The 15506-nt window shown below is 36.2% G+C and overlaps 1 protein-coding gene across 1 annotated transcript; it reads left to right on the top strand.

The window, feature by feature from the left end:
• Positions 1–9197: 9197 nt before the first annotated feature.
• Positions 9198–14404, top strand: LOC106628019 (uncharacterized). Its single transcript, XM_088052051.1, has 4 exons — positions 9198–9587; positions 9806–9845; positions 11124–11212; positions 12185–14404. The coding sequence occupies exons 1-4, from the start codon at positions 9198–9200 to the stop codon at positions 12404–12406; spliced, it is 741 nt and encodes a 246-aa protein (XP_087908177.1). The 3' UTR covers positions 12407–14404.
• Positions 14405–15506: the final 1102 nt, after the last annotated feature.

Here is a 15506-nt window from a genome sequence, read left to right on the forward strand (position 1 = left end):
ATACTGCATTTAAAGGTAAGATCACTTCAGTCACGTGCTGTGCCTAACTACAGCAAAAAGTTACCCCAGTGACTTTATTTTGTCCCTGTGAAATTTGTTTCAAACTTTGGAATTCTTTGGAACACATTGTCTTGACATCAGCATGTGTCTTTGGAGGAGGGTAAGTATCCTCATATTCTGTTAGAGAATATTTTATCACTTAAATGCCTTTCCCAAGAAATCAGATCTCTCTAACAATGGAGTCATCAGATGTTTTGACAGTGTGCTGTGTCAAACTCAACTCCTCTAAAAACACTTCCCTTTGAAACTAAGTGGAGCTCTGATGTGTTATTTTATCTTTCTTAGGAAAAATTAGGATGTTACTGTAATTAAACTTAGAGTAGTACTGAAAAGTATTTTTATAGGCCTAAAACTGGGTTTCTTGGATATGACATCTACTTCTTTGTGGTTCTAGAATTCATCCTTGGAAGAAAACTGGGCTGTGAAGAATGAAACAACCCTGTTATTTCTAGTGAAAAATATTTCCTAGAGAGAGGGAGAGAGAAAAAAGAGATCATTTTAGAGCAAGAAATTTCCAATTCCACATAGAGATAGCCTTTCATTTACTCTTTGGTTGCAGCATTTAGTGTTAAATCTTAGGCAAAGGAGGCCTATTTGTTGTTTCTCTCTTAACATATGCTGATAGCAGAAAGCTTTCCAAGAGAGTGAAGGAAGCCAATTTATGGGCATCTCCTCTTCTTTGTTTTGTCTGGATGAAAATTCATTGATTTGAGAACTGATTTTATGTAGTTTTGTGGATCATTCCTGTGGTAGGGGAAAAGCAGAGCTTTACTCCAGCACTTCTAAGGGTTTTCCACAGACTCGTTACATAAATTGTGCTCTGTGCCAGCATTTCTGGGCTTTGAGGGGACTTTGGAACTCCGTTAGCATAATGAGTGGAATTTTATTTAGTTTGACTCATTCTGGTTTATAAAGTTTGCTACTAGTGGTTTTGTGAAAATTCAGTATATCCTTGGTATTTATTATAGCACACAAAGAGATTTATATGCAGTACTGAAGAAACATGACAGAAATAGTCCAGAATTAGTTTTTAATAGAAAAAAAAATCCTGCATTAAGGAGAGAAGACAACAGACAATTGCTCAGACCAAAGATCTGTCCATCTTTTTTCTACCAGTGGCTACTGGTCAGTGCCTGGAAAAAAAAAAATAGAATATTAGAGTAGCATAAACATGTGGTGTTACTTTGCTTTGTAATCATTCAGTATAATGAATATATTCAACATTTTCCCTAATTTGTGGTTCAGCAGATACATGTATTGCATTTAACATCCATTTTCTTCACATGAATTTCTTTCAATCAATTTCTAACTTTTTAGCATGTTTTGGAAAATAATTCTTAGATTTCTTTACACATTGTTCGGAGGAGTAACTCCTCTTTTTATTTGCCTCATTTGATGTCTTTGTATTCTTGTACTAGAAAAAGAGCATTTATTCCCTCTTCATTATTTATTCCCTAATGATTGTCATGTGGAAGAACTGTTCAGTTCTGTGGTTTAAGTCTAGCGTTAGTGGTTAATTGATTAATTAATTACAGTTAACCAGCAATCAACCACCTACATGTTTTCAGTCAAGAGCAGCAGTTGACAGCAACACTGGACATCCTTAAAGTGTTAATAAGCACCTGTGAATTTCTAGGCACCCCCTGAAGCTCATCTCAGAAGTTTGAATCCCCTGCACAGTCCCCCAGACAGTCACAGAATTTCAGATGCAGGTATCCAATACCAACACCTCTGGCTCTCAGAGGGGTGGGGTGCAGGTCTGCTGCTGCCTCACAGCTCTGGCTAGAGGGGAGGGTGCCTTGGGATATTCTGTAGCACAGCTCTTCTCTTGTGCCTGCAAAATTTCAGCAGATAAGTTTCTGCATTATAGCTGAACATATCAAACCATTTATTCAGGTAGTAGATCCCTTTGCATAACTGATGCTGAATAACAAAAACGTCCTTCTCCAACCTACAAAAAATGTCCAGGTTTCACTCATTATTTTTTGTTCCAGTTTCTTATCTGGATGAGTACGTGGATATTTTTTAGAATAAGGCCTTTCAGAATTATGCAGGACATGTAGTTTTTGTTTTTATTGCTTTTAGGGCTTTTTCCCCCCTAGTTTTCCTTATCTTTACACATCTATTAATATAAATTTTAGCTTATTTTCTCCCAAGATGACACTACCTTCTAGATCCTATCTCTCATAAAACATTAAGGATCTGTAAAAAGGACAAAAAAGGGCAAAGTAAATGTGAAAGGGTAATTTTTCATCAAATTTCTAATTGTGGAAGTGGCAGTGTTTAGTACTGTGGCATTCTAGGAGCAACTGAGCAAATTCTTTGCTTGTACAAATGGCAAACCCACAGTAAAGTTCTGAGTGTGTTTGGAATCTAGAGTCACTCACTGAGCTGTAACATTCTTATACACTTATTTATGTTTTAATGGAGATAGGAGAGGTTAACTTTTTGCATATTGAAGGAATTTTGGAGAGACAACTTTGGCATCAGAAAATTGCATTGCAGGGAGCAACAGAGGTTTTATTTTTCTATTGCCAAAAGGAGAAGCAAGTACACTTAATCGCTCTTTTTTTTTTAAGGATTTATGATAGTCCTCGTTGCTTTTTTACTTGTCAATCTCACACTATAATAATTTAAACAAATATTAATACCATTATCTCAAACCCCCATGCTTAGTTATAAAAATAATTCTTATTAGGACCCTGAAATGTCTAGTGTAAAAATATTTACCATTGTGGTTTTCTTATTTCTCCATCATTGGAGAATGACTCAGAAATTACTCTTTTGGTCTGTGGTGGGTTGCAGGGCATTCTGCTGGAGTGTCCCAGGTTCAGTGGTATGGATTTAGAGCCTTATAATTTGTCATGACTGCCACCTTCATACAGAGTCTCATTTGTGGTTTGTGTGAAATGTAAAGTATTTGTGCTGTCATATGGCGAGTGTGAGAGAGAGAAACAAAGGTGGCTCTAAAAAAGAATTTTATGTTAAATAAAGACTTTATCTGAACCCTTTTTTTAAGTATATAGACCATAGTAATATTGAAGAGTAATATTTCAAATCCCCTGTGTACTAATGTTAGTACAAGAGCCTGTGCTGTTTGACTGGAAAGTGAACAATAAATACCAGCCTAAAAGGAGCTTGTGAGCCACCCTGGCAGAGCCTGGCTTTCTTACAGGAAGTATAAAATACTTCACTTTCATTCTATCCAGCATCTTTCCAAGGCACAAAACTACTTTCATAATTAGAAATACAGCAGCAGAACTGCTGCAAAATTTAACCTCTTTTACAAGGCACTTCATTATCACCTGTGATAGGGTACAGAAAAGTCAAGCTGTGCTTTAAAGCCAGTCCTGCAGTGGCTGAGGGAGAACTTCCACAAGTGCTGGCATGACGTGGGGAACTATTCCACGGGGAAGCTGGTGGCTCTTGCATTACTGAGTTGGTTGTGCCTTGAAAAATCTATGAAATGAGAATAGGCTTAAAGATCTGTGATGGTTGTGGAAAGACTACCACTTTTACATTAGAGTATTTTTAAATGGGGGCTCTCCCCTGAGACCCAGTCTTGCAGTCTGTGGAGGTTTTAGCAATGGCTCATGGACCAGCTCTTTGAGCAATGTACAGAGTCACAGAATCTCAAAAAACCTTCCTGCCTGCTTTGGTGCTTTAGGAAAAATTTGCCTTTACCAGTGTTTTTATCAAAGCACTGAATAAAAACCAGTATGATTAAGGAAGGATTTTAATGAAAAGTACAGGATTTGGGAGAGACATGCAGTACTCTAAGCTATGTGCACAATAAAAGCAGAAAGAAGTGACTGTCCTCATTCACTTGCAAATATGTGGGAGCTGCATGACAAACTCCAGACACTAAATTTTTTTCTATAAGGATTTGGAAAATATGCACAATCTGCATCCAAGTGTGGGCCAATATTCCCAAGTAGTTTTTTTTCTCTGTGTCTGTTAGCATTAAGAATTCATTTTATACAGCATAATATCTTCCAGAGACACAGTAGGTTTTTCAGATAACACCAACATAATCTGGAGTTGCTCATTATATTTCTTCTGTTTTGGTTAAATACTCAGTAGTTATTTTGGTATGCTATTTCTGAGTGGCTGAATATTAGAAGGCATTTATGTTACTGTGTAAAATACTTCATAAGAGATTATACTTGATGTAAACAGTCTCTAACTTGTTTTATGGTTTTCACAAAACACCTTAAAAATTCTTTCTTGTTCTATAGAAGTTTTTTTTTCTCTTTTCGCTTGGAGATTTATATTTTCTATTTGTTCTCCAAAGAAAGAAAACTTTTATGAGAAGGTAACTGTTTTGTATATGAAAGTTATAGTAGATCTGAGCTATTTCAGATGTTGACTTATCTTGGGGAATAAATAAAAAATATGTTCTGAGTTGCTGGGAGGAGAAACCTTTAGATAACTCTTTTTAAATCTGCAGTGAAAAACTGAAAGTACAAATACTTCTTCAGAATGTAGTTTTAAATTACAATTTTATACTTTGGTAAGTAGTTATTTTTATTTGCAGGGGAATGCAGAGATATGTCTTTCTCCAGATACACCTACAGCAGCAAGCTGGCAAACCGCAGAATAATTCACCAAAGCCAACTGAAACAATCTTTAAGAGAGTGCCCTCAAAAATTACTGGCTACTCTGTGTAATAAATGCCAGTGCGCAGTCTCAGGATGACACCTAAAGCCTTGGTTAATAAATGTAATCCGATGAATCCTCTTAATGCAAAGTATGTGCACTGCCAGCCTGTGACAAATGTGCATGGGTCTGTGGAGACTTACAGGTTGTGTTCAGCTTTTAGTAAATAAAATACGTTGTAGCAAAGTATGGGCCAAAAAAAAACCTTAAGGGAAAATGAGTCTGTTCAGTCAGTCTCTACCAACATCATTTTCAGCTGTGTATTCACTATTTTATCCCAAGGTGATGCCATCCTGTTGGAAGAGCGCTGTTGTGGTAATTAGTCACCACATGCCCAGGGTAATCAGTGTATCACTACGTGGCAACTGCTACTTCAATGTGTTTTCTTCCATCATATTTACAAGAAGCAAAACTATCTTTAAAGTTCAGTTTTTGACATTTAACAATGGAAACTCCCATCTGGCATAAAACTGGTTTCCAGTGGTTTCACTGCACTGTGTGCCTGAAATTACAAGTGCAGCGTTGCCTTAGTTTTCCAGGATACTCACACAGCAGCAGCATTAAGGGAGTGGAACAAGTATCAGTTATCCATGTTAAGTGCTCTTTACACAAAACTGTTATTAGGAAACTAATGTAACCTAGCAGAAGCCTAGGTGTTAACTTTTAGACAAGTTATGGTGGCAGGCTCAGCTTTTTACTGGAAATTCTTCTGAGTGTATTTAGCTGAGCTTTTCTGTTCATGACAATATATAAGGAAAGCTTAGTTTGGCTGCCTTATTGCTTGTAAGTGGAAGGATAAGCTGCTAAATCTCTCATTTGAGTACTCATGTATTTGAATTTTGTCAGTCTTTAAACTGGACAGCTTTCTTTAATAATCATTAAAGTGAAGGATATTTCTCTAAGGCTTAGAGTAGCTGAGCTAATAATTAATAGCTACTAAATGAAAGCCAATTCAAATACCTGATGATAAGTGGCTAACACTGTATGGACTTGAAGGTGTTAAGCTGTCTTTGGAACTGCTTAGTAAGAAACTACATGTATGAATCTCAGCCTTGCTAACACTTTTGTCAGGCAGTATTTCCAGTCTCTTCACATCAGATGCCTTGACACCCTGATCAGTATCAAGAAAATGTTACATGTTTACCCATCCATGTACCTCCAACCCACAAACAGTAACCTGAGTTGTTTGGTTTTGGGGTTTTTGTCACTCACCTGTATGTAAAATCGGGGTTGGTATTGTTACTTTCCTTGCTCTTCTAGTAAAATGTTAACCCAGTGCATTTTCTGAGCATGGGCAGTTCGGGAGTGACATGGATGTGCAGTAGGTTTTTGGAGGGCAGAATGACAGCTAGCATATGATTCTTCTACCTATTGCTCTTCAGTCCTGCATCAAAGCAAGAAGATAGTCTGTAGAATGTGCTTTGTGTTTGTCTTTACTAGTGCTCCAGAAAGGGAGCATTGCTCAGGCTCATATGAAGCAGTATGCCCATTGTCCAACTTCCTTGGACCTAACACCATCTACTCAGAGTCTTCTGCTTCATTCCTGCTTGGTGTTTGTACCATTCATTTATCCTGTAGACATGTGAAAGGGCCATGAGAATGCTTTTGGGTATGTCAAGCTAATGAGCTGGGCAGGCAATGGAGAAATCTGTTCCTTAAATGATTAAAAACTCTGCTAAGCAATTGCTGTTTTATGGCTGCTTGGCAGAACACCACACAGGGACAGACATGTAGCTACCTACCTCATTCTCAACTCTCTTTAATAACCTTCTCTGTGGATTTTTAACAGTTTCCAAGGCAACTGGAAACAGAAACATCTCTGTAAAGCAGAGCTTCCTAGAACTCTCCACTTCAAGTGGTACACATAGCAATTACAGCTTTCTCTTCATCACTGAGTTTTCACCAGATTTTTAAAAGATCTGCAACTAAATTTGTCCCGTCATTGGCTTTGAGATTTTCTTCCCTAAAAATATAAAATGGTGGTGGCAAACATTATTTTGACTTCTTGAGGAGATGTGGAAAGATACCATAAGCCTTCCCTCCTGAAATGCTAATTATGAGCAGCCCATCTGCCAGAGCTGCTTCCATAAGCTAAGCAGTAGGGTCCACAATGAAACAATTACAGAAATACAGAGAAACCTAGTTTGCAGCTGTTGTTTGAGCAAGGTCTACCATGAGATATATCGCACCATGTGAGACAGCAGTACAGAAGAGAGTGAAGTTTTTTCCCTTCTCTTCTGTGGACATAGGACTGCATTTTTATAGAGCATTCAAGAAAGAAATGTCTTTTTTCTCTATTAACCTGCCCATAGAAAAGCCAGCTGCAGCCAGTTTAGCAAAAGACAGTTATACCCACTGAATTATACCCACTAAGGCAATACTTTTGCCAAAACCAGTGCAAGTAAGGTCAGTTGTCCCTATAAACTTGAAAACAGCAAATTTATGTTTAAGAATGTCTAGTTATGAAGGTCTGGATTTATAGGAAAACAAGAATAAATGCATGAAAAAAAAGACAGCTCTACAGAAATTGTGTAGTGTGTTAAATCTGCAAAGTTATATTTTCTAGACTACTGTTCTGCTGTACTGATTTATTAGACTAGAGGTACAAAATGTTTAAGGCTGTTTCATAGTAACAACCACGGTTTTGTCCTTGAAGAAACTGGAAACTCAAGCCTAAATGAAACGGGTTTGAAATATTTCACTTGTATGCTGTCTACTACTTTTGACTTTCTGTGTGTGAGCTTGGCCTAGACAGCTTCTCTGTGTCTCTGCTTTAGAGGTATTGAAGGTATTCTTTCAGCATTATCTTTATATGAAAAAGGAACTTAGGATGAAATAAGAAAGTAAACCCCCTAAAGCATGATAAAAGAGAATAATGAAGAGATTATAGGTTTAGATATAATATATGCATATAGCATATACATATAATACATATATATACACATATATATACTTTAATTAGTAGCCTAGATTCTTAGATTTTTAAATTCTTCAGATATAAGTTTGAGTGGTCAGGTGATTCATCCTTTAAGGTAAAAGCATATCTGTAATATGACATTCTCAGATCACTCCCTACCACTGGTAAAATCTCCAAAACACGCCTATTAATGGGCAAGCAGAAGTAAAAAAAAGTAATAAAAGTAAAAGTAATAAAACTGTGCTATCAGAGTTATGATGTAAAATGTGCTATTTTAGGAATTGAACAGATGAGGTGACAGCCAGAGGCACCTGTGAAAAGCTGCAGTAATTAAAAAGGGGTCAGTCTGGGAAGTTGTTCAGTTAAACAGGTGGCTTCCTTGGAGTAAAAGGAGTGTCTCTCTCCTCCATCTTTTTTATTTTGGATGAGGAGCATGGCTCAGTTGCTGAAATAATTTCATCTAGTGTGATTTTAGGTGCTGTAGGCTGTCGGCTGGGGTACAGAATGATGCAGGTCTCCATAGGTCCCCTGTCAGGATGTCTCAGATTCCTGGATATGTGAGTTGGGCTTAGCAAAGGAGTTCTACCAAAGGTCTGTGTTTCAGCTTCTAGAAACATTCACTGGTGGTCTCCGCCTCACCAGCAATTTACCTTCTAATGGCCATGAGAACAGCTGGGAGAAAACAGACAAAAATCCAAAGGAGTAAGAGAGAATAGGGAAAACCTTAACAAAAGATAGGAGACAACATTTGGAACAAGGTGTAGGAAGGAGTTCATTGTGAGACTCATTACCAGACTTTCAAAAGTGTGCAGATGCTTCCCAGCAGTTACCACCGTGACATTGGCTCCAGGGGAACAGAAATGTTCTCCTTCTGGGAGAACAGGGATGTGCCTTCACTTGATTTGACCTTGGAAACCCTTGGTTTAGGCCCTTATATTTCTGCAATGAGAAGGAGAATGTTTCTTATTTAAATATTGTATTTTATGCTGTTATAAGTACATACTGGCATAATAATGACAGTCTGATTGAAGGAAGTTCATTTTTCTACACATTTTACAAAAATAACATTTGTTCTTTTAAATATTTATTTCATAATGTCCTTGGCCATTTTATTTTTACTATATTGGAGTTTTATCTTAGGCTGAAAATAACTTAAATTCAAATTATAATGTCTTTATTGAGTCACATGAGTCAAAGAATTGTATTTGACATTTCTTCATTAATTCTCTTGAGAAACAGATTTGAATTTTTTTTTTCAGTTTTGGAATTACTATGGCTTGTGTCAATTATATAATGTGTCAAACATTTAAAAGAGATATTTTCTTTCCAAAAAGAAGTTGTTTTCATTGCTTTTCCTTTAAGGAGGCACATGTTGGCAAAACATAAGTCAGCTGCACTCCTAATGTTCTCTGGAGGTCAGTTTTAAAAAAATATATTAAAATTAGCATACTTTGATTGAGGTCTCCTTGTCTATTCTATTCTTATTCTATCTACTCCTTAGAACATTCCCTTTTGAGTTTTCTCATTCTTAGTCAAATGTGTGATGATGAACTGGTGTTGGATGATGATCATGATCATTGTACAGCCTGAGTTTCAAAATTATGTTTTGGCAATTCTGTCCAAGGAACAAAACTTGTCTGGAGATGAAGAAATAGATGATGATGATGATGAGGAAGAAGAAACAGAAGAAGAAGAAGAAAAAGAAGAAGAAGAAGAAAAAGAAGAAGAAACAGAAGAAGAAGAAGAAGAAACAGAAGAAGAAGAAGAAAAAGAAGAAGAAGAAGAAGAAAAAGAAGAAGAAACAGTAGAAGTAAAAGGAAAAGAAGAAACAGAAGGAGATAAAGCAAAAGAAGGAACAGAGAAAGAAGAGGAAAAAAAAGGAAAAGAAAAGGATCGTAAACCACCTGAGGGAGAGACAAGCAGTAGTAGTAGCACTTTGGAATCTGGAGAGGTAAAGGCCTATTAAGTTACTGATCTCTAAAAGAATTTGGTTCTATAACTAACTTCAGTTTGATATGTGTGTAGCTATCCTATAAATGCAAAGTAGTTGTTTGGGGTGGCTTTGGTAGCGGGAGAAGCACATGTAGGTATTAAGTTAAGCATCTTTTTTTTAAACAATTCTGAAAGAGGTTTTTGGTTTGTTTGTTTTGTTTTGTTTTTTGTCTGTAGACAGAGGAAACTACTCAGAAAGAGCCCATCGTTCAGCAGGGTAAGAATACAACTCCTAAGAATCGGACATTCTAAAGACAGATAAAAGTTTTGTAAACAATATTATAAAAATACTGGACAACACAGTTCTTGTTCATAGTTAGTAAAGCAGTTGTTGAGAGGTAATGAACTTTGAGTGGCAAACCCCCATTATTAATTGTTAATGATTTGAAAGAAATAAATACTTTTCCCAGTTACGTTCTGGAGGAAGTCCACAAGAAGGACTTTGTCTTAGCAAGACTGCATCCTGCTAAGAGCAGTCCTGGCTGTGCAGTGCCAAAGTCATTGTAATTTTATTATCTCTCAGGCAACTTCTTTAGGTACCCTGTGCCCCACTTCAGTCAAAAAGCTTCTCAGAATTCTTCCCCCATCTTTTTCAGCTGACATTTCCTCATTCCATTCATAAAGAGATTATTTTAGGTGAAATGTGATAATTGTTGAACACTGCTCAGGATCATGAAGGTGTAAGTAAAGAATCTCCTTGCAGTTTTGATGGCAGTTTATGAGAATGTATACCCTTAGAAAAGCTGGAGAACATGAAGTTGGGTGCCCTATATGTGTAGGACTTCTTTTATTTTAGAAATTTTGCAATAATCTAGAATGGTTCTCTTGAAAAAAAATAACAAGTGTGGTATAAAACAGACCACAGCCGTTATAATGAAGAAGCTATGCCATTTATTTTCAATATTATAATGAAAATAACTTGTGCAGAAGGGATGCTTAAATATTTTTCCATTACCCAGATGATCTGGAAGTTTTGATATTAAGTTTGAAATTGATATGATTCATACAGGGAGTATAGGAAAATTTAAACACAGAAACATCAACTGAGATGGAAAATCTTTCCTTTCCCAGAATTGAATTTATTCTATGGAATAAAATTCATGCTGAACTGTAACTCCTGCCCTAAAAGACAGCTTTACCAATTAGAATATACTTGCAAGTAAGTGTGCAAGACATTGTCTCCTGTCAGCAAGAGGAAACTGTGAGTGTCAAGTAAAAATATTTTATATATTGTCACTGCCATTAGTGTTCTGTTCTTAAGAATTGAGCATCTGGAGAGTAATATCAGGACATTACATGGAGAGATTAAAAGATAAAAATAGTCTATTCAGGCTGGGCATCAAGTTTTACTGAATATTCTGATTGATTTTAAGTTTTATTTAGTGACCTTTACTTCAAAAATAATCTGAAGAGAAATTTTTTCTGCCTTTCTGTGATATTTTTCTGATTCACATAAATCAGAAGAAAGTTAATATAAACGTTTGTATTATTGTAGAGGAGGAAAGCACTGACAATCACACTGTGAAGAATTCGTCAGAGAACACTGATGACCAAAAAAATGGAGGAACTGTGGGGAGAATAAAGGTTTGTGGCCTGATGGTTCTTTCTAGCTTTGCCAGTGACCAAGAAGCCAGTGGGCAGTTACCAAAGCAAACACATCAACTGGCATGAACTGCATAATTAAACTGCTGAGAAACCTATTCCTTCTGTTTAAGACTTGATTTTATTTTTTGGTAAAATAACTTGAAGTTGTCAAAATAATAGAAATTAGTTAAAACCCTTTATGACCTCTTCATGGACGGCATGTCCCTGAAAGAGAGATTGTTTATCACATCACGTACTGGTGAGGTGAAAACTTAGGACTTCATTCCTATGGGACATTATCTATAAAGATTTCCCCCCCATTTGTCTCTGAAAGCAGCATCTGAGCTCATTGATCATGCATTTATTTGCAACATGCACTGATTTTGTGATCATAGATATCTCTCTAGATAGGTGTATGAGCATGTTGAGGAGTACCTGATATGGAATTTCTTACAGGTTTTAGGATCCAGAGGCTTCTGCAGAGGCTGCTGAGTTTCCTCCTGAGTTGACCAAAGACCCTAAGCATCAGTTAACTGACACGTGTGTGGTCTCACTGAGCACAAGCACTGTCACTAATGGCAGTACACATCTTTATCAGGAGCATAGTAAGCACTTACTGCTCTGGGGCTTTATTTTTGGACCTTGCCTCAGGCTCTTATTTGAAAGAAACCCAAATAAATGCACCACTTACAGCATTTTGTACAAACTGTACAATGTGTAATTTGACAAAATGCAACCACTTTAACTTTTCTGATTTCCATGTGCTATTTTACAACATTTCAAATATTGCAAATGTTTCTGGTTAATATTTTTTAGTCATTTTGTTTGGAAAAAAAAATCATTTTACCAAGGAGAAATCTGCCAACCTCGTTTAATTTTGGTATATACAAAGGGGTTTGTGGTTTTTTTTTTTTTAATCTTGAATTTCACTGCTGTTTCTGTCATATTCTTTACCTGTTTTTTTCACTTCAGTTTTCCCTGTTTAAGAGAAAACCACTGACAAGCCAGAAGACTGAATGTAGTGGAAAGGAAGACAGCCTTGAAAAGCCATTGCAGAGTGAAGAAAAAGAAAAGGAAGATTTATCTGGTGAAGACAGTAAGGATGAAAATCAGAATCATACACCAGAGAATTCCAGTGAAACTGCAACTAACCAGAACAGAAGGGTGAAAGTTAATACATGTGTATTGCTGTAACACTGTTACAATATATGAGAATGTGACAGTCTTAAAGCACATAAGTACAATTTTTACTTGAAAACATTTCAAGTTATGACTTGAGATGTTGATGGCTGCTTTTGTTTTTATTGATTTGATTGCTGTAATTTTAAATAGGCAGATGATTTTTTTGGTATTTATTGGTAATTTTAATAGTTCAAAATGATGTGCTTATCAGCACTTCGCTGGAGTTTGGTGGCCTTACCTGTTGATGTTCTAAAGCAAAATATGGGTTTTTTTAAATGTGAAAATTGAATACAGGAATTTTATGGGTTTTTGCTAAATAAGTTTATTGTTTCTGTCTACGGAGTACCACTTCCAGCATGATACTCTTGCAAAATTATAATATTTGATGTAAGATATTATTTGGTTTAACAACCTAGTTAAGAATATTGAAGGTACTCACTTACTTGGAAGTATACATGTTTCTTTCTGTTTTGACATAGAAAAAATAGCAGTAAAACTTTCAAGTTAACTTGTAGGCCATTATTGAAGAAGTTACTTGAGTATGTGCCTAATTTCATGCATGGCACCAGACCCAGTGGAAACAGTGTAAGTATAGAAATACCCTGCCAAACTGTGACAGGGAGAAAGCTTTTATTTCTGAGAGGTGCTGAAAACCTTTGCTCCTGCTGAAATTGGCAGAAGCTGATGGGCCTCTCCTCACTGAATCAGACCCAGTAAAAACTGGACACTCTCACTCTTGCTTCACTTGGATTCTAATCATGTATTCTCTGAACATTCACACCTTAATGAGTCTCCAGTGAAGCTTTTCTTATAGGAAAATAATGCAGCCAGAGGTACTGTGACTTCAGTATGACAAACTGATCTTTATGGGATAAATATTCATGTTTTTCTCAGGCAGAGTCACTTTTCTTCAGATGGCCACTTAGCAGGAGGAGCCAGAAATCAGTACAAATGACTGGTTAACACCACTGTAGCATTAAGAAGCAGGAATTCTTTATTCAGCAGATGCTCAAGGGGATATCTCCTCCAAAATAATGTGCAGGCTGAGTACAAAAAAAGCTCCTGTTTATATATTATATTTCACATACATAGTCATTGATTTTCCCATGGCAAGCATTCACGTGATAAATAATTTCCGTGAAATCATTAATATCTTTTCCCTTCCCTTTACATGCATTCTTCTGTCCTGGAGGTCTCTTTGCTGGTCCCTGGTGGTTGGTGACCCCAAGTCATCCCTGACCACACAGTGAACTGGTAAAAGGTGGGACAACTGGGCTGGTCGCTTTCCAGTTCTTCCTTCATTTTTTGCTAGTTTCAAAGTTGCTTAATTTTTATATAATAGGTCAGAAGTGTCCAGAGTTGATTTCATCCAGAGTTGGTTCACCTGAATGCTTTGTCCTTGTAAGTATAGCAGGTGCCCAGATTCTTTCACAGGGCCTCCTCTGCTATCATAATCATCATACTAAAAAGCTGGATGCTTGGGTCATTCTTTGCCAGAGTTAATTAGGATCCATTTGTGTCTTTTGTTTTCCTTTGGGCTACTCCTCGGTTCTGCAGTGAACCTTACATGAGGGGGTTTTCTCCTCCATTATATTTATCTATTTTCTTATTTTTCTGAATGCCACATGTTCTACTTGGATACTGTTAAGAAGAGTGAAGTGGAAAAGGAGAAATAAAGTAAATGGCTCTCTCATTAATTTAAATAAGTTTCATTATTTTTTTAAGGGGAGATCAGTGAGAAATTTTTACTGTAAGGACAATTTCTTTTTTTAAAGGTGAACAAATCTAGTGAGAAATAGTACTTTAAAATGGGAATCACCCTCTAATCTAACACTACAGAAGTTTATGTAATGGACTGTAAACTGCTGTATGTCTGATCAGTTTCAGGGATAGGTACATTTATCTTGTTCACACACTATGCTCAACAAGAAGCAGGAACATATTAACCCATTCCAATGTCTTTTTTACATGTCTTCATTTTTAATAAAAAAGATTAAACAAATAAAACAATTTACATGTGTACGTGTATTAACTTATAGGGTGTTTTAACAAGTTCACAAGGTTTATGACAAAAATTAGAAGACTTTTTATTACTGAAATATTTTCATGAACTGATGAGTAGCAAAAAAATCTAGAAACATTTATAGTACATCTTTCTCTGTTTTCTTCTTACTTTCCCAAAGATTAAGTGTATCAGCTTAAGCTGATATTTTTCATTTTCATAGTCCTGCCATACAACTGAGATTGTGCTTTAGAACTGTTTGGTTTCTAAAATTTCACCACTGAACCTATCACTAGGTGGAGTTTGTGCTCTTTGAAGGTGTAACCAGCCCCTAGAGCCAGAAATTCTCCTTCTCATGGCCCCTGAAAGAAGTTAAAGATACTCATTCTGTATCATATTTTCTGTTTCCAAATTCTCAGAAAACTTTATGTTTTCTGGCATATTGCTTTTGGCATTAAAGTACTCTGGTACCTTGGTGTATTTATATAGTGCATTTTGAAAGTTCTATACTGTGTGTACTTGTAAAAATATAAAGATAAAAAAAATACAATTACTCATTTATTTCTAGGTATACAGTGTTCAAGTTCTGATAAATAAATGGAAGCCTAGATATATATGTTTGATTTAAATTGAAATGCTGTTAGTGTGCCTTGCATAGACAGATATACATGTATGTGCACTGAGACATACATGTGTGTATTTATAGACAGACATATGTACAGACGTGTGTATGTGTGCACGTGGATGATCAAATGTGTGCCTGACCTCCTGAAATTTCAGTTTAATCCATATATTTACACATGCAATTTTACTGATTTCCATTTATGCAGCTGCTGTTCCTATGCAAGTTTGTGGTGATTGAAATTTATAAAGGAGAGGACATGCTGTTTAGACACTATTTTATACACCCAAAGTTAATAATCATAGTCATAATTAACTTTGTGCAACTTTTTCCTTTTTCTTCCAGGTATTACTTGTACAATATGCAAAATACATCCAGTCTTTGTCCCTGAGGAATATTTTAAGTCATGCTGTTGACATTAGGGTAGTTGAAGTAAACTGAATTCATATCATGATGCTAAACCACTGTAAGTCCTGATAATCAAGAAT

Source organism: Pseudopodoces humilis, chromosome 2 (genome assembly GCF_049639895.1).
Source record: "Pseudopodoces humilis isolate 2021_Gansu_Grassland_sample_001 chromosome 2, ASM4963989v1, whole genome shotgun sequence".
Taxonomy (NCBI): Eukaryota; Metazoa; Chordata; class Aves; order Passeriformes; family Paridae; genus Pseudopodoces; species Pseudopodoces humilis.

Bases quoted from the DNA above. Each gene is read 5' to 3' on its own strand.
- LOC106628019 (XM_088052051.1), top strand. From the start codon at position 9,198: ATGATGATCATGATCATTGTACAGCCTGAGTTTCAAAATTATGTTTTG. The intron at 9,588-9,805 runs GTAAAGGCCTAT...TTTTGTCTGTAG, and splicing joins GCACTTTGGAATCTGGAGAG to ACAGAGGAAACTACTCAGAA. The intron at 11,213-12,184 runs GTTTGTGGCCTG...TTTTCACTTCAG, and splicing joins GAACTGTGGGGAGAATAAAG to TTTTCCCTGTTTAAGAGAAA.